The sequence below is a fragment of the Penicillium crustosum genome (assembly GCF_028827405.1).
Source record: "Penicillium crustosum strain IBT 35664 chromosome Unknown utg000003l_segment0_segment0, whole genome shotgun sequence".
Lineage (NCBI taxonomy): Eukaryota > Fungi > Ascomycota > Eurotiomycetes > Eurotiales > Aspergillaceae > Penicillium > Penicillium crustosum.
Window position 1 is genome coordinate 4,353,034 of NW_026623124.1, and position 20,738 is coordinate 4,373,771.

At 48.3% G+C, this 20,738-nt stretch overlaps 8 protein-coding genes across 8 annotated transcripts; 6 read left to right on the forward strand and 2 right to left on the reverse strand.

Annotated features, from left to right (window-relative positions):
• Positions 1-107: 107 nt before the first annotated feature.
• N7487_008732 (putative salicylate hydroxylase) lies at positions 108-2,350 on the forward strand (the record flags this gene model as incomplete). The annotated part of the gene is made up of 3 exons (XM_056876462.1): positions 108-365; positions 423-1,347; positions 1,413-2,350. 3 exons carry the CDS (start codon positions 108-110, stop codon positions 2,348-2,350), a joined length of 2,121 nt encoding a protein of 706 aa, XP_056728650.1.
• A 1,143-nt stretch (positions 2,351-3,493) lies between these two features.
• Positions 3,494-5,257, forward strand: N7487_008733 (putative MFS transporter; the record flags this gene model as incomplete). The annotated part of the gene is made up of 4 exons (XM_056876463.1): positions 3,494-3,663; positions 3,727-4,152; positions 4,203-4,975; positions 5,043-5,257. 4 exons carry the CDS (start codon positions 3,494-3,496, stop codon positions 5,255-5,257), a joined length of 1,584 nt encoding a protein of 527 aa, XP_056728651.1.
• A 1,201-nt stretch (positions 5,258-6,458) lies between these two features.
• N7487_008734 (uncharacterized protein) lies at positions 6,459-10,455 on the forward strand (the record flags this gene model as incomplete). The annotated part of the gene is made up of 3 exons (XM_056876464.1): positions 6,459-6,590; positions 6,841-8,160; positions 8,215-10,455. Coding segments are annotated over 3 exons (3,693 nt in total), but the record flags the coding sequence as incomplete, so codon positions are not given.
• A 533-nt stretch (positions 10,456-10,988) lies between these two features.
• Positions 10,989-12,814, reverse strand: N7487_008735 (uncharacterized protein; the record flags this gene model as incomplete). The annotated part of the gene is made up of 5 exons (XM_056876465.1): positions 10,989-11,074; positions 11,124-12,029; positions 12,111-12,309; positions 12,405-12,464; positions 12,530-12,814. The coding sequence occupies 5 exons, from the start codon at positions 12,812-12,814 to the stop codon at positions 10,989-10,991; spliced, it is 1,536 nt and encodes a 511-aa protein (XP_056728653.1).
• A 1,656-nt stretch (positions 12,815-14,470) lies between these two features.
• N7487_008736 (uncharacterized protein) lies at positions 14,471-15,560 on the forward strand (the record flags this gene model as incomplete). The annotated part of the gene is made up of 4 exons (XM_056876466.1): positions 14,471-14,514; positions 14,588-14,813; positions 14,875-14,931; positions 14,991-15,560. 4 exons carry the CDS (start codon positions 14,471-14,473, stop codon positions 15,558-15,560), a joined length of 897 nt encoding a protein of 298 aa, XP_056728654.1.
• A 386-nt stretch (positions 15,561-15,946) lies between these two features.
• Positions 15,947-16,252, forward strand: N7487_008737 (uncharacterized protein; the record flags this gene model as incomplete). The annotated part of the gene is made up of 2 exons (XM_056876467.1): positions 15,947-15,955; positions 16,058-16,252. The coding sequence occupies 2 exons, from the start codon at positions 15,947-15,949 to the stop codon at positions 16,250-16,252; spliced, it is 204 nt and encodes a 67-aa protein (XP_056728655.1).
• Positions 16,253-17,198: 946 nt separating this feature from the next.
• On the forward strand, positions 17,199-18,686 carry N7487_008738 (uncharacterized protein; the record flags this gene model as incomplete). Its single annotated transcript, XM_056876468.1, has 1 exon — positions 17,199-18,686. The coding sequence occupies one exon, from the start codon at positions 17,199-17,201 to the stop codon at positions 18,684-18,686; it is 1,488 nt and encodes a 495-aa protein (XP_056728656.1).
• Positions 18,687-18,923: 237 nt separating this feature from the next.
• On the reverse strand, positions 18,924-19,823 carry N7487_008739 (class I SAM-dependent methyltransferase; the record flags this gene model as incomplete). Its single annotated transcript, XM_056876469.1, has 1 exon — positions 18,924-19,823. The coding sequence occupies one exon, from the start codon at positions 19,821-19,823 to the stop codon at positions 18,924-18,926; it is 900 nt and encodes a 299-aa protein (XP_056728657.1).
• Between the last annotated feature and the right edge of the window lie 915 nt (positions 19,824-20,738).

Genomic DNA, 20,738 nt, shown 5'->3' on the forward strand with positions numbered 1-20,738 from the left:
GAAGTAGTATGAGGCAGACATTTATTGAGGCCAAGGAGCTGCTCTCTAACATCCTTTTTGCATTGTTGAACATCGCCTCCCTTGCTTCAACTGACTTCACTCACACGATGACGATCACGAATGGAATTTCCGCCCATGCCTCTGACGAGACGAGACCCCTAAAGGTCTTGATCGTTGGTGCTGGCATTGGCGGGCTAACCGCAGCTATTGCACTACGCAACCAGGGACATGACATTCAAATTTTTGAGCAATCGCATCTAGCCACGGAGACGGGGGCAGCGATTCACTTAGCACCTAACGCAAATGGCCTCCTCCGGCGTTTGGGTGTTTTTGCAGAGCAGTTTGGCGCCAACCCCATGGAACGAGTAAAGCCCTCCCTAGCTAGTGTAACACTGTGGACGCGTCGCTAACTCAGTTCCCAGCTCACGGAGTATAGCGCGACAGGAGAAGTGCAACGGGTGTTAGACCTAACGGAGTCGAATAAGAAGTGGCAACACCCATGGCTCCTGGCGCACCGCGTTGACCTCCACAACAATTTGAAAGAGATCGCTACGACTGCCACGAAAACCCACAACGCAATCCCCCTTCGAACGGCTTCTCGTGTTGCTCAGGTCGACGCCGAGACAGCAACCATCACTCTAGAAGATGGCAGCCAGTTCCAAGGTGACGTGGTACTCGGTGCAGACGGTGTGCATTCGGTCACCCGGTCTGCGGTGCCTGGGGGCCAGGTCAGGGCAGAGTGCCGGGGCAAGAGCGCCTTTCGATTCCTAGTCTCCAAGGAGGTGGCCATGAATGATCCGATCACAGCCAAGCTCGTCCAGCACCCGGGTGAGCTCAGCATCTGGTATGGCAGCGATTCGCGTATTGTCATGTATCCTACTTCCCACAATACCGTTCTGAACTTCGTGGTGATCCATCCGGAAACCAAATCTGCGGCAGATACCAATGGCGGTGACTCTTGGGGCCAAGAGGGCAACCTGGAAAGGATGTTGCAGATCTTCGACGGGTTCGACCCGACCATTCTTCGACTCCTAGGCAAAGCCGACCCCCAGAGTGTGAAGGTATGGAAGCTGCTGGACATGGACCTCATCCCCCAATGGCATCATCACCGTCTGGCTCTGCTCGGAGATGCGGCCCATCCATTCCTGCCCCACCAGGGTCAGGGCGGCGGGGTCGCAATTGAGGACGCCATATCGCTGGCGGTAGTCCTATCTCCAGGGATATCAACCGCCAAGGTGCCCGAGCGACTCAAACTCTACCATGACATCCGGTATGAGCGGGCCACTCGCATCCAAGAATTTTCGCGTATCGTCGGCGAGGATCGTACAGATGACAAGCAGCTGGACAGTAAGTTGAAGCTAACCCTATGTGTACGACCTGCAGATGAGCGAGGCTGACTCATTTGACTCTAGTGTACAGCTTCACGAACTACAACTTTGGGCATGACGAATGGGATAATTCGACCCAGCGTCTGCGTGAGTGGACGTGGAGTCAGATTCCGAACCCTTACTGGCGCATGCCCATCGCCTTTGGCCCGATGCCCGGGCCGCGACAGACCCATCTTGGTGTACCACGCGACGGCACCAAGTCCACATTTACCACAGCGTCAATCAAGTTCAAGACCTCGCGAACCGTACTGCAAAATCTGTTCCCGCCTGGTCGCAAAGGCTGGCGGTTCACATCTCCAGATACCATTGCTTACGCCTCTTTCTCGCAGACAACGCTGAACAAGATGGAATGGCTGGGTGGGTCAGGATACAAGCATATTGGCTTGTACATTCACGGGGTTGAGTATGTCAAGGACGATGGCTCCGTAATCCAGGGCACCTATCTCCCCGTCCTTTTCGAGTCCTTGACGGACCCCATCGTTTCAGGTCGGGAGGAACTCGGCATGCCCAAGCTTTACACCTCAGTCGATGTGTACCGTCGCTCCAGTTCTTATCGCATTCGCACTGGGTGGGAGGGGGCTCTCTGGGGAAACTTCTTACTTGAGGACCTGGTTGAAGTCGACCCGTCAACCACCACGGGCGCCTTGAGCGGAGAAGCCGATGCAGGAATTCTGGGCTACAAATACCTCCCTAAGAGTGGCCGGGCAAATAAGAACATTCCTGCGGAAGAATATGCCATCTTCGACCCCTTCTCCAAGGCCGTGCCGACTCCACAACCACAAAGGGTGTACACGACTAACAAGGCAAGCATACAAATTGATGCATTGGATTGGCAACAATTGCCGACGCTCTACCATGTCATTTCACGGCTCGCAGAGGTCCCCGTGTTCGAGATCGTGGGGGCGAAGGTGGTGGAAGGGGAGGGAGTGCCGGATGTTTCGGGGGCTGGACCAATTGAGTAGATACCATTTCTTAACCATACTTTAACCTAGTACTAGGTCTATGGCCCTAAATTGGGTCACAAATATGGCAAACATTCTCCATACTAGGGATTCTAATTTTCTAAACTGTACTCCGTAAATTTTGTAGCCATAACTATGTGCATTTACTTTACAATCAAAGCCTCGACTGACGTGATTCCCAAGCGAGACGGCACCTCATTAATAATCTCAATTTGTACATACCATATAAACAATCAAAACACCATAAATTCTACTAAACTATGCCTTGAGGCATTTATTAAAAGAAATCCCTTTCTCCTTACATCCAAAACAGGTAATTTGACGATATACAGGGGGTAGAACAAGTAGGGGGTTCTTCCGGGGTTGATGGGGCAGGTGCTTCAGTATTATAATGGGAAGCTTTACGGGAAGCAGGTTAATGTTTATCTGAGTGGGCCAAATATGACATCTACGTGAATGCAGTAGATAGACGTCGCGTAAGTATTCATTTGCTGAGGCCGTCTGTCGAGGAGAAATAGTAACAGGTGGGAGAAAGGTTTGGAGAGATGGACATGTCAGTCGCTCGTTTACACGTGAAGCAATCAGAACACAGTACATTTTGCTCTATATTCCGGGATACGTATTTGGTAGTATCGTTTGTAAAAGCAGTCGTCTCAGCTATGTATGATAAAGTGTCTTTGAGTTTTAATACTAACTAAAAGTGCACCAGTAATACTGTAAAGCAAACAATATCTTCTGTCTTACACCGGATAAAGAAGGACATATAGCGGCACAATTGGGATATCATTGATATCCAGTCTTTAGGCGTAAAGGGTTAGGTGGGAAGGAGTCCTAACACGAAGGCCGCATAATCTCATCGGTTAAAATTGCTTGTGGATGATTTTCCGTTAATTTAGTTCTCGGCTATGAGCCCGATGAGGGCCCGAAGCTGCCCAGCATTCAATACCCCCAGATTTCCCCACATTGCCTTCTACCCCGGATTTACTAGCGCATGCCTGAAACCTAATTTCAATGCAGCGGGAGGTGGGCACCCCATCCCGGTGCTCATTCCGCTCAGCTTGTTATAAGAAACGGAGCACAAGTCACATACCAGCCCAGCATCCTCATTTATCTAATTAGCACACACAAACTCGAGTTGTAAGGATGGACCACAATAAACCAATCCATGAGGAAGTAGAGAGGGTTCAAACCAAGGACGATACCATGGCCCTCAAGCACCAGACCCTGGGCCATGTCCGCCTCCGCCACGAAGACACGAACGAGATCATCCTCATTCCGGCCCCAAGTCTTAACCCAAACGATCCTCTACGATGGTAATCGATCCCATCCCATCTCCATCTCGCATGTCGTGACTAGCTCGTGACTAACGCGAACAGGTCCACTCCATACAAAATCTACATCGCCACCCTGGTCTCCCTCGCTATGGTAATGTGTAACTTCATGGCCGCAGGCCCCACTGTTGCAATGGTCGAAATCGCCACGGATTTCAAGCAGGGTGGAGACACTACGCTGACCGAATGGATCGCCCGCGCCGCCTACTTCTTCAACAATAGCTCCCTGCTCCAGGGTGTGTCGTGCATAGTCTGGGTGCCACTGGTGGTCAAGTACGGCCGCCGCCCGGTGTATATCGGCTCGCTTATCCTGTACTTCTTCATGATTCTCGGTGCTGGGCTGGCCAAAACTTACGCGGGCGAGCTGACGACCCGAACGATTTTGGGGATTGGGGCAGGCGCGGGAGAATGCTTGGCTCCTATCACTATGGCGGATATATTTTATCTCCATGAGAGGGGTTACGGGATGGCGTGAGCTACCTCTATACTGCTAGCAATATAGGAAGACGCTAATGGTGTAGGATCTATAACTCGGCCCTCAGCGCGGGAGTCAGCTTGGGGATTATCATTTCGGGCCTGATCACAATTTCTAATCCCTGGCGGAGCATATACTGGGTTGGCGCCGGGCTCGTCGGCGGCCTCCTCATCGTCGTCGTATTCTTCTTCCCCGAAACTGCCTTCACACGTACCGACTCTCCTGACAATGCCCATACACTCGAAGACATCTCCCACAAAGACTCCTACTGGCAAACCCTAAAACCCTGGTCGGGCAAAGTATACACATCCGAACCTCTCTGGCGCATGCTCGTGCGCCCCTTCGGACTAATCCTCATCCCGCCAGTCTTCTGGGCGACAATGGTCATGTCTGTAACAATCGGCTTCCTCGTCGCCGTCGCATCAAATTTCGCTACGGCCTTTGAAACGACCTACAGCTTTGAACCGTGGCAGAGCGGACTGTGCTTTATCTCTGGGATTATCGGCTGCTTCCTGGGGACGTTTGCCGGCGGGCCGTTCTCAGACTGGGTTGCCGATGTTTTCACAAGGCGCAATGGGGGTATTCGTGAACCCGAGATGCGTCTGCCAGCAATTATCCCGAGTTTGATTGGGTGTCCGTTAGGTTTGGTGTTGTATGGCGTTGGGATTGCGAAGGGGTGGCATTGGATTGTACCCACCTTGGGGTTGGGGTTTTTGTCCTTCTCCATTACTCAAGGAACAAACGTCTCCTTTGTCTACTGTGTCGACTGTTTCCGTCCTGTCACTGGGGAAGTCACCGTAACCCAGCTTGCGTTCAAATGTGAGTCCTACCCCCACTCTACTATAATCTTACATGCCTTCAAGCTTATAATGGCATGATTGTGAAGCATGCTTCGGCTTCCTTCTTTCCTTCTACACAAACCCCTGGATTGAACAGTCGGGATACATAGGCGCATTCTGCACCATGGCTGGTATCTCTGCGGCGTTCATATTGGGGTTCATCCCGCTGTACTTTTGGGGTAAGGCGATTCGGCAATGGGCGATGAGGTGGCCCTTTGTGCAGTTTGTGTTTTGGGAGGTGGATCGTGAGGTTGGCGAGTAGTTGTCGAGCTCGAACTACTTGGACTCGAAGTGGTTGAACTGGTCACATTTGAGTAGCTGTAGCTGGTTGGGTGGGGTTGGGTTGGGGTTTATCCTTTGGTATATCTGTATGTCATCGGGATGCTGAATAGCTTCGCAGGGATTTGGAATTATAGTGAGGTGAGTGACTGATTGATGCGGTTTCCAAGTGTATAAGTGATTTTATCTCTTCAATCAGAGGTGGTTACTTATTCACCTACCATACATAAATTCTCCTCCCTATAGCTGCGCCACCCCCTCGAGGCTCGGGCCATTCTGGATCCGACTCGGATGCTTTCGAAGTAGCAAAATTAAACCAGTGCCGGCGGACGTTATCTAGCAATACTGGTGTCGTGATCCGTAAGTGAATACTATGAGTCGAGCAAGTTGTAACTGGGGAAGATGCTGCACCATTGAGAAGGCCGCGCTCGTCGTATTGGAGTGGGGGAGGTCCCCTACTAATGGTAAATCAGAAATGGGAGAGTCCTACTGGTTGTTTTATAAGTATGTTGAGGAGCGGATGATCAATATTCATAGTGTATCAGCATTAATCCCAGTATAAAGAATCGCTAGAGGAAGTGTTATCTATTGATACTGTATATTCTTCAGCGTGTTTGAGGCCTTCCGCACCACCACCCCTTTAGACCTGGCAGTGACTCTCTAGGTAGTTTGTAACCTTGGACTCTCTACCCAAGCATCGGCTATATAGATTTATAGAGTTAAGCTTAATTAAACTGGATAAAACTATTTACATACTCATGTTAGCAAAATAAAGTTGGTTATATATATATATGTTACCTACTGGCACAATGAATACCGATTTATAACCATTGAAATTGTTAAATATTCTCAATTATTTAATACCAGCCTCCTTTGTTTGAGAATTCGTCTTGCTCAGTAATGACCAAATCTGATCGACTAGCACGGTAGATTGTTGCCCACATCATTTGTGAAATCCATGGATGCTTGTGCGACCAATTATCTGCCTAGGTACCTAGGTAAGATAAACAGCTTACTAAGTGATGATTAAGCGGGGTCAATCCCGGGCAGGGGCCCCAGGACCCCGGGGCGGCCCGGGGTCCCAGCGCAGGCGGAAGGGGACGTCCGTATTCTCCGACAATTTGTGGGGTCGATTTGCGCGCAGTCGCTCATTCAGCTGACTGACTTACGACCTCCCTCCAGCACGATCTCTTGCATCAGTTGGTGCTTTTATGATGGCCTCCACTAATTTTAATGCGACAAACCATGGTCTCCAGATTGGAAACAACCAAGGTTCTATCACAGCAGAATTTCATGTTGCCCGGGGTAATTTCAATGTGATTTCCAAAGAAATAAATGGAAGCTGACGTTGTTGATAGCGTACACCACCGAAGACATCGATCGAATTTCTCTTAATGCTCTGCGCTGCCCTGACTCACTGGCTGTAAAGAATCGGTTGAAAGAGAGCAAGGACAAGTTGGTTCACCAGTCAATCCACTGGATTCTTCAAGACCCGCAATATAAGAATTGGGAAAATGGAGACGATGTCGGTCTGCTTTGGATTAAGGGGGCGCTGGCAAAGGGAAGACCATGATGTCAATCGGTCTTATCGAGGAGCTCGCGCGGGCGCAGGATGAAACTACTGTGGTTATTTATTTCTTCTGCCAAAATGCTGACTATGAGCTCAATACCCTTGAAGCCATTCTCAAGGGGTTGATTCTCCAACTAGTGAATCAGCAAACGGAGCTTGGAGAATCTCTCCGTCGCCGTTGGGACACTGTCACAGAGCGCTTTAGCGAGGATCTTACCTCGTGGCAATCATTGTGGAACATTCTTTTTGAGATGTTGGCCCGGTGCAAGTACTCAAGGGTATATATGGTCATTGATGCTCTTGATGAGTGTCAAGATGACGGCATGGCTGACTTCCTCAAATCCATCGTCCGAAAGGGACTGGATCATCCCGCTAAGATCAAGTGGATGTTGACAAGCCGACCATGGGACAGCGCAGAGCGGGTATTATTAGCTAGCCATGACCAAGTGCAAGTCAGTCTGGATGAGGAGCTCCATTCCCAATCTGTTTCGGGTGCTGTGAAGGCTTATATCACATATAAAGTGGAGGAACTCGGTCGCCTGCACAGATATGGACCGACCCTAAAGAGCGAAGTAGAAACGGAGCTTACTGAAAGATCGGAGGGTACCTTTTTATGGGTAAGTTTGGTATGCAAGTCACTTGAAAGGGTCTGCCGAGATGAGGCTCTGTCCACAATTCAAAGCTTGCCGCCAGGTCTGCATCCGTTCTATGAACGGATATTGAACCAGCTCAATGAGGGCGAACGGGATGAAGTGCAGAAATGTATGCGACTGCTCAAGGCCATGATGACGGTATACCGACCATTGAAAGTGGAGGAAGTTCCTAGTGTGATTGGCCTAACCGACGAGGAGGACACCATTAGAGTATTGGTCGATTGCTGTGCTTCATTCATCCGATTGCGGGAAGACAACATCGAGTTTGTTCATCAGTCAGCTCGAGACTACTTGGCCGGAGAGAACGGACTATCCATACTCGACTCGTATGAACGCTTTGGGCATGAAGAAATTGTCATGGGTTGTCTGTCCTATTTATCTGAATGTCTCAAGCCCAACCTGGTCGAACTGCCGCGACCTGATGCCACCAGAGACTCTATGAGAACTTTGGAAAATGGAGCAAGGAATGGTGTACTGTCACGTGTGGACTACGCGGCTCTGTTCTGGGTGTCGCATCTAAAGAAGACTAGTAATGACACCGACAAGAGTCATGTTAGCATATTCCTCCATACAAAGTTGTTGGAATGGCTAGAATGCCTAAGCCTGTTGGACAGACTACCAAAAGCCGTTGACGCGTTGCAAGCATTGGAGATTATTCTGAAAGTGAGTTTCTAGTATTTTCTGGTGTCTACATCTTTGCTAATCAACTTGACAAAGGATGACAGTCTAGCTTTAGCACTCGTGCAGGATGCTATGCGCTTTTTATTGCGACACTATCACACTTTATCGCACTGGCCATTGCAGATCTACAGTTCTGCCATCGTCTTCAGTCCTGAATCAAGTGTTGTGAAGAGAGAAAATCTACCCAAAATTCCCGTATGGCTGAGAAACGCCCCTCCCATAGAGGACAGTTGGACGCCTTTGATACAGACACTTACAGGTCATTCTGGGTCTGTCGAGATTGTCGCCTTCTCACCTGATGGCAAGCAGATAGCGTCAGGCTCTGATGATGGCATAATCAAGCTCTGGGATGCTATTACAGGTGCCCTCCAGAAAACGCTATCAGGTCACTCGAAGGAGATCACGGCTATGGCTTTCTTGCCAGATAGCAAACTTATCATATCAGGCGCTCATGATGGCTCTATCATGCTTTGGGATACCACCACAGGTGACTTTCAGGTGATAGGCGACCACTTCAGAACATCCAAGGACTACGATCCCTACTTGCAGCCACTAGAAGAGGTCCATTATAACCCCCACGCCCTTGCTTTCTCGGCGGATTGCAGGCAGATCGCAGCAGTCGGTCGTTATCAAGATGATCATGTTATCATGCTTTTTGATACTGGTACATGGGACGCCCGGAAGATACTTACAGACTATTCAGACTCATTCTTAGCTCTGGCCTTCTCACCAGACAACAGACAGCTTGTATCAGTCTCTCGTGACCGCAAAGTCAGGCTCTGGGATACTACCACAGGTGACCTTCAGAAAACACTAGTCGGCCACACAAGCTGGACTTACACTGTAGCCTTCTCACCAGATGGCAAGCAGATTGTATCAGGCTCTGATAATGGTATCATTTTTTGGAATGCTGCAACAGGTGACCTCCAGGCGACATCAGCAAGCCCTGCTGCCCGGAGTGTGGCCTTCTCACCCGACAGTAAGCAGGTCGCAGCAGGCTTTACAGACGGCACAATCCATATTTGGGATGCTTCAGGCAATCTTAAGGAGACACTAGCATGCCACTCCTGGGCAATTATGTCTCTGGCCTTCTCACCAGACGGCAAGCAGATTGTTACAGGCTCTAGTGATAGCACTATCAAGCGTTGGGACAACACCCGAGGTGCTATTCAGAAGGTCGCAGGCCACTCACACAGTGTTACAACCGTGGCATTCTCACCAGACTGCAAGCTGATTGCATCAGGCTCTGTTGACGAAACAATTAAGCTTTGGGATGCTGCAACCGGCGATCTCCATAAAACACTAGCAGGCCATTTAATCGGAATCCGTGATCTGGTTTTCTCACCAGACAACAGGCAGATCGCGTCGTGCTCTTATGAAGCACTCAAGCTCTGGGATGCTGCCACATGTGACCTCCAGAGCTCATCTGAGAGCGACGACCCATTCATCACGGTGGCCTTCTCACCTGATAGCAAAATTATCGCATCAGGACATGAAAGCGGCCGCATTAGTCTCTGGAATACAGCCACAGGTGACCTCGAAAAGGCACTGGCAGGCCACAAAAGCAAATTTGAGTCCCTGACGGGATTAGACCTGTTCGATGTCGAAGTCAAAACCGTGACCTTCTCACCCGACGGCAAGCTTATTGCATCAGCCTCCGCCGATGCAACCATTAAACTTTGGGATACCGCAACAGGAGACCTCCAGAAGACACTAGTATGCCATCCACAGGGCATCAATATTTTGGACCCTATAACACTAGCAGGCCTGTCAGGCTGGATCATTGCACTGGCCTTTTCATCAGACAGCCAGCATATCGCAGCAGTCTGTAAAAATAAAACCATCAAGGTCTGGAGCATCGAAAAATCCCTCAAAGCCTCAAAATATCTGGGACGCACTTTCGGTAGCCATATCAAGTCGTCCCGGCCATGGAAGGAGATTCAAACACCAGAGCAGGTGTATACCATAGAATTTGCAGCAGGCAACCGACACCTCGCAACAGATATTGGACTAATGGCACTTGAGAGCACCCCGACAGAAGGGGAGGAGGAGCTGCCAGTGAGGTCGAGCTCGGATTCATTGCAGAACCTCTATCTCCGAGACGAGTGGTTATGCTATGGAGCCATGCCCATCCTCCGGCTATTGCCCGATTATCATGTTGATCCATGGGATGCGAACGGCGATCACCTGGCTGTCGGATTCAGCAACGGCGTAGTTTCAAGCTTCGACATTGATCGACGTGGTTTACAACCATTGTGGGAAGCATTTCAGCCATGACGGTATGGGAAGTCGGGGGTGGGTATGGAGTTAACCAGGCAGGTTGACTGTTGAAGATTCAGGCTCTGTGAATGTCAGATCAACTACGGTTTATCAGCATCTGAAGGACCTTTTTTGTGTGTCGTTCCTTTTTGTAGCAGCCGTGGAAAGTTTACATTAGTCGATTTCTCTCCTTCATTATATACTTCAAACAGCTTCACATGTTTCAACTTCACATGATTTTCATGAAGTCTAAAATAATAAAAAGAAATTGGTTCAACACAGTACAGATCTTACAGAGCGTACAGTGTATCAATAATTAAATTAAAGGTGGTATACTTAGTCGCCCGTAATGAACGCACGTTCTGTAGATTCCTTGTTACCTGCCGATTATCCGTGCAGTGTGCCGTGACAATGTATTTAGTCTACGCTTCGCGAGGTTCTTGGTCTTTTTGATAGACAAGAGCTAAGATAGGAGGGATCAATTCATATAGCAGTGTGGATTATATTGGATTCCTTGTTTTTATTAAACTGTTACCACATGCCACAAGTAATTAGGAACTGCCAAAGCGAACACCGCTAATCTTGCCGGAGTTGTTTCCTATCTGGAAGCCCGAGTTAGGCCCCCGAGAACACCACACTATTAGTGTAGGTGGTGGTCGATTGGATGACTTTGACAACTGTGTCACTCAGCAGGTTGTCCTGGCCAGCAGCGACCTCTTTCAGTAGCGGAAGAATGCCTTCGTTCGTGTTCAATCCGGACACCTCTTCCTCACACAGCTTGCGCTGTTCCTCCTGGATTCCCGGGAAAAGATCGATCAACCCGCCCACCAATTCGCTAATGTCTTCGATCAGCCGGATGAAATTCTTCTCCTCGTACAAGATAGTCAATTGGTCCTGCTCCAACTCAGACTTCCCCTGTCGTTTCTTAGCAAGATCTTCCATCTTCTGGTGCAGTGAGGCTGAGACACTGTCTAGCTGTTCAGCCGGGTCCAACACTGGCACAGTGGGGTTGCGTCTTCGTAGTCGCTTCGAAGCCGCCTCGGCTTCCGCAAAGAGCTCCAGAATCTGGGCCAGAAGGTCTTGGACCTGCTCTCTATCTTCGGTGGGGAGGTTCGTCATCTGGAGTGGTTTAACACCGTCGTCGACTTTCGCCAGCCCGACGGAGTGACCCCATCGGGTTAGGCGGAGCCGCACCACATCCAGTTTCAGCAAACTCGTCTGGAAGCTTTGGCCGAAATTGGCCCCCATTTGGATATAATCGAAACTTTGAACCGCGTCGTTGAATAACTGAGATTGTTCCTCGAGCATCTTGATCATGGCGTCTTGCTTCAATTCCAGCTTCTGGGTTTTTTCGATGATCGTCCCCGTATCGGATTTGATGGCCTCCACTCGTCCATCGATAACAGTGACCTTTGCGACAAGGAACTCGACGTTTCCATTCATACTTTGAACAATCTCGTCCAGGATCTCCACCGTCCGAAGAGTGGCCAGCCCAACGGCCTGGGTCAGCTCATTCACGGCTTCCTCCATATCCTGCATGGCTCCTGAAAGAGCCCCATCCGATCCATCAACCAAATTGCTAAACCACTTCCCTAGATGAAAAAAAAAAACTCTGAATTAACATCGAGCCTCTCCCTAAACAAAGAGAGCGTGGTTAAAGGAAAGCTGCTCACTGAATCTTTTTTTCTCGGCATATTCCTGGGCAACGGAGCAAATGGTCAGCATGCCTGAGAAGACACGAGCAACACATCGCTGGAATGGCTTTTGCTGTGGAGTTTTCTCCTCGATCATAGAGAGCCGGTCGAAAAAACGGTGCGTGAAGTCGAAAAAGCCCATGATCTTGTCATAGTCGGCAGATACTGTGGCAAATGCCTGAGGGCTGTTAATAGGAATGATCATTTTCAAACAATTGTTCAATCTGTCTGATGGCCATTTATTTCTTCTTTCCCCTTTTGGAGTAGCCATACCTGCATGACTTGCCCAAAGGCCGTGAAAATCAAACTAGCCGGCATTGCAGGAGGAAAGGCCTGTCAACCACCATCAGTACTTATCAACCGGGAGTCAAACAGTAATACTGATATAAGAAACGTACCGATGCCGCAGATCCAACCACTTCAACAGTTTTGACAACCTTCTCGATCAGGGATAGGTTGTTTTTCAATGCGGTCCGCACATTGTCTGTTTTCGACCGGTCATGCCGGAAATCCTTGAAGTCGTTCGACAAGCCTTCCGTCCCCTTCATGATTTGATCAATGTTGCTGAACTTTGCCATGTGGAGACTCTTCTTGGTTCTTTTCTCATAGTCTTCGACTGCTCGCTGCCATAGTTGAGCGAGGTCGGACTCCTGCCCTGCGGAAGTTTCTACCTGGGTATCCATGTCTGGAAAGCGGCGTCAGCTTGGAGCAAGCGTGAGAGGTAAATTACTCGAAGATCGAATGAGTGAAGGAGGTATGGGAATGATGTATTTGGACACAAGAAGCTAGTATTGAGTGAGGGTCGTCATTATTCATGTAATGCCCAGCAGAGTAATATGTTATGCAGGGGTGCAGAGCTGAGAGATCCGTGCTAAGCTGGAAGATTACGGGAAAAATACGAATGTCATCTCACCACTGTCACCTACCTAGGTACTAACTACTCCGTAGTTGTAACTCTCAGTCCCAGCCGCATTTACCTCCGACCCCACTTGACTTCAAAGCCTCAAAACAGTAAAGAAAAGGGTTACTACGGCCGCGCAACCATTTTACCCTCTCGAATCAAAATCAATAATATTCATACAAATAGAAGATCAACCAATTTCTGATTGTCCCGTCTAGTAGGAGACTACGGCATACTTTATGTACTGTCGGAAGTTCCTCTCCCTTGTGCTCCCTTGTGTTATCCAGAGAGTACAAGATTAAGGGTTAGGCTGCAATTGGGCATGGGATCTCTGGGTGTGTGCCAAGGCCTAGGCAACAACAAGGGCGGGGTAATTGTTTAGAAGTTCGTGATCAGAACCGCTCAAGGCTGTGCAACTAGCGCCCTACAGCGGAAACCTCCCAAATTAACTCGGAAGGTTCATTATGGGTCCTCTAACCCGGTGATAGTCCCTCTTTCTCAGATGGTATACTTTCTCTACCTCGTGCGTCGGTGACAGGACATCGAGAATCCATGATCAGCTGGCCAAGCAGCAAATGAGCGAGATTATAGTGTTCATTAAGTATTGCCATTGCTTGAAGTGACTTCTTGATACAGGGCATATTAATAACATGAGAAGCTGGGGCGCACATTTGGTCAGCCGCAATTCAGCTCCGGGTAGTTGCGTCAAACAAATGCAGGTTCCGGGCGGTAAACTTGCTTTTTTATCGTAACCTATTTTACAGAGAGCCTCACTTGATTGGAATAGCCAGCAAATAATCTCCGGGGAATCACTAGCTAGGCATATTATGGTATTACAAGGTCCCACTACAAGGGAGGCTATTTTAAGAACCACGAAAACAGTATACCATATAGAACGTTCTAAAGGACCCTGCAAGGTCAGACGCCTGTTTAAAGATCTAGCCACCAGTAAGTACAGACGGCGGAATCCCGCCTGAGTGTCTATGTATGCTTGGTCAGCTGTTGGAAGGTCCACTGGGCAAGGTGTCACGACACAGAGAGGAATGGATAGATAAGATCTCGTAAAGCAGCTCGCCCCCACTTATCGGTTTTTTAACCGAGCATATTTGGCCCAATAATGAGAATGTCGTTCTTGCCTCTTCGAATGTCCTGCATGGACGTAACGCACAAGACGCCGGGAAGGCCGAAGGCTACAGCCAACCACAATAATTTAACACCTAGGGAGTACATATACCTTAATAACCTAGTGTAATATTGGTAATGAGGAAATACAGGCTTCCCGCTAGACTAAACAGACAAATAGCACGAATATCTCAGGTGAGTCCCTTTTTGTTCGGTTATTTTTCCACGCTTCTTGTAGTGTTTTCATAACAGTCGCGAAGGATCATCAATTTCTGCTTGCTAGCTAGCTTTCGCTCCCACTCCATCCCTCTTCAAGATGTCAATCAGAGTTATTCGGGAACCGGCCAACGCCAAAGTCGAGTAAGATCGTTCCAGTCGCTTTCTGTAGCCCATTCCGTTCGAATTCGATATACTTACCCGAAGGCACCGACAGTATCGTGTTTGTCCACGGCTTGCATGGCGACCAAGCACCATGGACATCCGAGGCGGATGTCTTCTGGCCCGAAAAGCTCCTCCCGGCCAAAGTATCCGACGCGTGTATCCTGTCTTTCGATTATCAAGCGGCACTTGGTTCTTTCTTTGACGAGGACGACGAAATCACTGACATTTCTACCGACCTGGTCAATGAGCTGATGGACCATCGAACTGAGAAAGAAAAGGTTTCCCAACCCCCGTTCTACCAGTGTCCTGTTGATCCAGCTGGTTGACAGAGCAAAATAGGAAGAAAGACCGATCATTTTTGTCGCCCATTGTCTCGGTGGCACTGTTTTGGAGAACGTACGTACCCTCTCCTTATACTTGTGCATGTATATATAGGCGTCTAATTTGATTTCCAGGCGCTAGTACGAGCTGCTCAACATCCCAGGAAAAAAGAGCTCATCGGCTGTATCTACGGTATATTATTGCTAGGGACTCCACATTTCCAGGCTGGATCGCTACCGGCAGCCACGAAGTATTTCCAATTAGCTCAGGCGGAGATCCCGAGTGAGTCGGACCTGAAAGACCGGTTAGAGTCTCTCAGCGCCATCCCCCGGGCCTTTGCCGGCCTCAAAGAGGCAGGGGCTGAGTTTGAGGTGGAGAGTTTCTATGCTGGAGCCGGCACCAAGCTAGGCGGCAAGGACGTGAAGATCGTTGATGAGGCGTTGGCCCGAAGCCCGGAAGCCCCTCCCCCTGAGCGGCTGGCGCGCAATCAGCTACGATTGAGCCAGTATGACAGCGAGGATGACAAGGATTTCAAGAAGGTGTCTCGTATTCTTACCCAATGGGCGTCCAAGATTGTTCTTCCGGAGGAGGATAAAGGGGCGCAAAATGTGTCGAATGCAACATTTTCTGGTTCCCACAATTCCGGTTTGCAGCTGGGGCAGAATGTGGGCACCCTAAAGGGGTTCAGCTTCGGAAGAGGTTAATTAGTTAGTTGGTTGATTAATTCATACTTCCATATTTGCCACTCGAGTGATCTTTGGTCAGCCAGATCAGCCACAGAAACCCACGATCTTTGGCGGCCAGCGGCGTACTCATATCCCTCACCGTCGGACGGGCTGAAGTATGTTCCGCGCTAATCCACGGAGGCTCCGGCAGCTATAAGAGAGGATCTCGAAGAGAAGATTCTCATAAAAGCTCAAGGCAGATTCCAATGGGCAATACTTATAGGTCATCCAAGGCGTAACCTATGAAACCGAGGTGCAGAGGCTGCACAGAAGGCCCAAACTGAGTCCCAAAGCTCTTGACCAGATATTTTGCTTTTAAAAGTCTTTCCAGGTCAAGGTCAGGGAGCTCAGTGATCAAATAGCTGATGTCAAGAGTAAGTTGCGTGTCTAATTTTTCGTTGTCTCGTTGCGGACAATCAAAGTAAATGTCACTCTTACAGAAGCTACTGAAAAAATCAAAGTCTAGAATCACATAGCGCAAGGTGCTGGTACGACTTTGTCTCGAACTTCACGCGATTGGCCTCTTGCCACTGCTTTCATCTGAATCCGTCGAGATATTCAAGATCCTATTCGACGCAGGCGTAGTTGTGAACACGCGAATGCGTTCCTTGTGTGGCAGCGCTCTCACCTCTACTGCTACTACCGACCCGCTTAATCCTAAGATTCTCTAGTGTTCTCGTCAATGCTGGAGTCGACGTTATATACAAGTCGACCATCATTTCTACGGATACACGCTCCTCGTTGCTGGTACAGCTCGCAGGCCATCGAAGCTTTGCTCGAAGCTAGTGCTGTTTTTAACACGAATCCCGTGTTTTCGCCAATTAAACTAAGAAGGATTGGTGATTAGTGAATAATTTGGGATGTGATATAAACAGGGATCAGGTGCAGTAGTCTCGAAGATAGGCACTTAGTGATTGGCGGAGCCCACAACGCACGCGTAAGGGACTATGATGGGGAGCCACGTTGTCATGGTCCCGCAAATTGAGCATTAATTTTGCTTCTGTTTTGCATGGAGAGAAATTCAAAAAAATAGGAATCCTAAACTCATTCCTACCACCGATTACTTGTCGTGGCACATTGGTAGCTCATCACCCAAATTTAGATTTTTTTAGATACAGGAGTATGTACATTATGTAGGAATCGCTGCATATAACCTATATAACCTAAAGGCAATACTCTTCATGCTAATAATCCTGAATTACAGGGCTAGGTAGCTCGTTATGACGCCAAATAGGTCGACTTTGAAATATCTCTAGGCTAAATTCAATGCAACATGTACGTAACGTCCCTCCCGGTAGTAATGTTCTTTACATAGCACGACACAGCTGGTTTATTTCTAGGACGATGAAACATGCAATCATACAATAATGCCCACTAATGCACGAGCTACGCGCTGGGGTTGGGGTGTTCATTTTAGGAACCTTTACATCCATTCCTTTTGGTACACTTGAGGGTATATTTGTAAAACATCCTTGCTAGCGCTGTTGATATGGAGGGTAGGCAAGCTAATTTAGAAAAATAACGTCTTGTTCTTATTGTGCTTGATGTTCATGTTGGCCTCTTTCAATCGAATTCATTCCTCCCCTGAAGGTTATACCATACTTATGAATCCGCAACATGATACGCTCATTTAATGTACTCCTCCTCTCAATCCTACCTCTTATTGACTTTTCATATTCCTTGTCTGTGGGTGCCACAACGTCTGACAATAACAACAACTGCACCGCCATATTCACAAATAACCGCACTCAGCTGGACGAATGCGGCACACTGGGATGGATCAGTGAACCTAATGGAAGAGGAACAGCAGATATAATATGGAGCTGTTGCTTTACCATGTTTCTCTGTTCATGGTCAAGCTTATGTCTCAATGTACCAGGACCAGAAGACACGACATGGAAAATCTTCAGGCGGAGAGCCTACCTCACTGCCTTGGCCCTCTTAGGACCAGAATTTATCTTCCAAATAGCACTATCCCAATGGGAGTCTGCGCGCCAGTCGGTTGCAGACTTTGAGGCCGCGGGGATCGATTGGTGGACAATAACCCACGCATTCTATGCCGACATGGGTGGATTTGTCTTGAAGTGCAAAGACTCGGTGGCATTTCCAATCAATGCAAAGCAACTACATTACTTGATCGTGAAAGGATACGTGAAGATTCCAAGAGTCGATGAACAGGTAATTGCCGACAAGAACAAAGTCGACGGAATGCTGAGACTCATCACGGTCTGTCAATGTCTCTGGTTCATTTTCAGTATGTGTGGGCGTGCATCCCTACGCCTGGCCATCACCACGGGTGAGCTCACAACGGCGGCATTCATTGTCTGCAGCGTTGCGACCACATTTTGTTGGTACAATAAGCCCGCCGACGTTCGAACTCCTGAATTCATTGCGACCGATACAACCCTTGAGCAGATCCTGGCAGATGCAGGAGATGTAGCAAAGGGACCATGTCGCTATACTCCCCTGGACTTTGTGACTCGAAAGGAGTGGCCGTGGTCTTTGTATTGGTCTAACTGGACTAATATACTGCGCAAGCTGCATATTGTTATCTATGAAAAACGTCGACCGGTTGATCGCTTTCAAAACACACTAATCTACGAGCCTTCCATGCTTGGCTATGGGATATTCCTACTCTTGACTGTCATTTATGCGTCTATCTTTATATGTGGTTGGAATTATAAATTCCCGACCGTTACTGAGCAAAACCTATGGAGAATCTCATCCACCGCTGTTTTAATTTCCGCCTTTCTTTTCTGGGCGGTTGGACATTTTGCCTTCTCCGTATATCCCACTCATATCAAGCCGTTCCTGGAAGCCCGAAAGTGCGAAAGGGTTATGGATGAAGAAGCATCGCCAAATCCGACGTGGATCCGTTTCAAGCGACGAGCGAGGCGCGTGGGCGATAGGATCAAAAACAATTCGATCGATCGGGACCCAGATCTTACCGTTCCATTGAAGGCGATATTGCCTATGTACATTATTGGCGTGGTATATTGCCATGCCCGTGCGTACATCTTTCTCGAGGATATCCTCCAACTTCGATCGCTCCCAGCGAGTGCGTATAGCACCGTTGATTGGATAGACTTTTGGCCTCATGTGTGACTACTCATTGTTTGTCTGATATGAATAGCTCAATTCGCATTCCAACTCATATATATATTTCAAAGACTTTGTGGGGTCGCGGCAAAACAACACAAGCCCTCCATGGATTTTTACACGATCTAATGACAGAAACAAAACATTGTACTCTTTCACATTCGCTCGTAACAAAACAAAACATAGCCAATCTCATGCATTCATATTCGCGAAAATCCAACATGAAAGAATGACAGGGCTCACTCATTGAACTTTCTTAGGCTCCACAGGATGTTCTTCTCCGGTCGTCGGCTTTGTCGCCCGAATGGCGCAGTAGCGGTGAAATTCATAGTATCGATAGCCCACAATCGCAGCCACAGCATTGACGAAATATCTCTCGAGGCCGAATGCCCTGATGAAGAGGTAAGGAATATACGCAAGAATGAAGAAAAGGCGTAGCATCGGTTTAACGTTTTCCGAGAGATCAGTCAGTTTTACGTCTGTAAAGCCGACTTCCTCCAGCAACGATAATAGGGTATCTGCTTCAAACTCTGAGTTGGCGGGCATAGCAGCGTACTCGTTGACCTGCCCGAAAAGCTTTGTTGCCTCAGCGTCCTTCGGAGTGATATGCGCATATTCATATAGCACAAGAGAGCCTCCGGGCTTTAAAATGCGGAGGAAGCCCTCGAGCACTGATTTCGCGTCTGTTGCATGCACTAGTGTCTCCATGGTGTACACTCCATCTAGAGATTCGGTTGGAAATCCTTCCAGGTGGTGATAATCTCCTAGCTGGGCCGTGACAGCCTTTTGGAGTCCAGCTGCAATGACATTTTTCTGGGCTCTAGCTACGTGTCGCTCGGTCACGTCGATGGCCCTAACATTGAGCTTGCGATTCGCCATGTGGATTGCAACGTAGCCATTGCCGCAACCAGCATCGAGAACAGTGGCACCAGCGGGTAGATCCAAGTCTTGGAAGAGATGGTCTTCCATCCTCTGGAGCGCCGCATTGATGGGGAAAGGCCACCAGCTGCCAGGCTCGTAATATCCAAAATGGCGAGTGCCGCCTAAAATGAGCCGGTACCCAAGCCTAGATTCTAGGGAGGCATAGTAGGACTGTAGAGCCGGGTTTTTGTTGATCAGGGGTTGAGTTTCTGAGGATGCCATCTTGTTTATGGAATTGAAGTCGACTGTAAGTAGCCCTGGAGAAATGTTGATTGTCTGAGCTGTGATTTGAGAGTGGATAATTGTTTGCGCTAGTGGTTACCGCCTTAGTTTCTAACGGAAAAATGGCAAATAAAGATCAAAATCAAAATTAAAATAAAATAAAAATAGGACCAACAGAAGAAAAAGGGGGCGGGGGGATGGTGGGATGTGTGATGTGACCACAATCACACTGCGCTTGGGGGAGCTAAGATCAAATGAGGGGGCTGGCGGCAAAGAATTGACTCCGCCCGGGATGGCGGGATGACGGGAGAGGCCGACATGGGTCTGCTGGAATAGTTCGACTACTTTGTACTCCGTAGGGAGGATATTCATCACCTATATAATATAATTCTAGGTGTAATACAACATGAAAGACAAGAAAAGATCGGAGTTCATTATTCAAAAGCAGGACTTCGGAGGAAACCTCGATTATACCTCCCCTACTAATGGGTTAGTATCCACACTTCTTTCTCTATTCCAATGTTATAAAATCATTGTCTCGCCCTCGGGATTCTATACGACATAAAGGAATATGCGATAGTCTTTCTGCCCTCACACAATGTCACACAGTGGATCGAAATCGGCCGTTCAACCAGACGGTCGAGCATCTAGTTAGCAGAGATCTCAAGCTCATTCCAAGGCCATTATCAAATATAAACTATAATCTAAGATTACACATCTAAAATAGGCCCTAATCAAGATCTGTCAAAACAAGGGGGAGCTAATACAAGATAGGTGTTCTTAATCCGATTAGGAATATACAATAGGATTTTGGCCGGGGAGTTAGATGGCAACCAGCAATAATACGTGTAAAACACTCTTTAACATAAAAGATGAAAGGGAGGGTTTTTTTTTTTTTAAAAAAAAAAAAAAAAA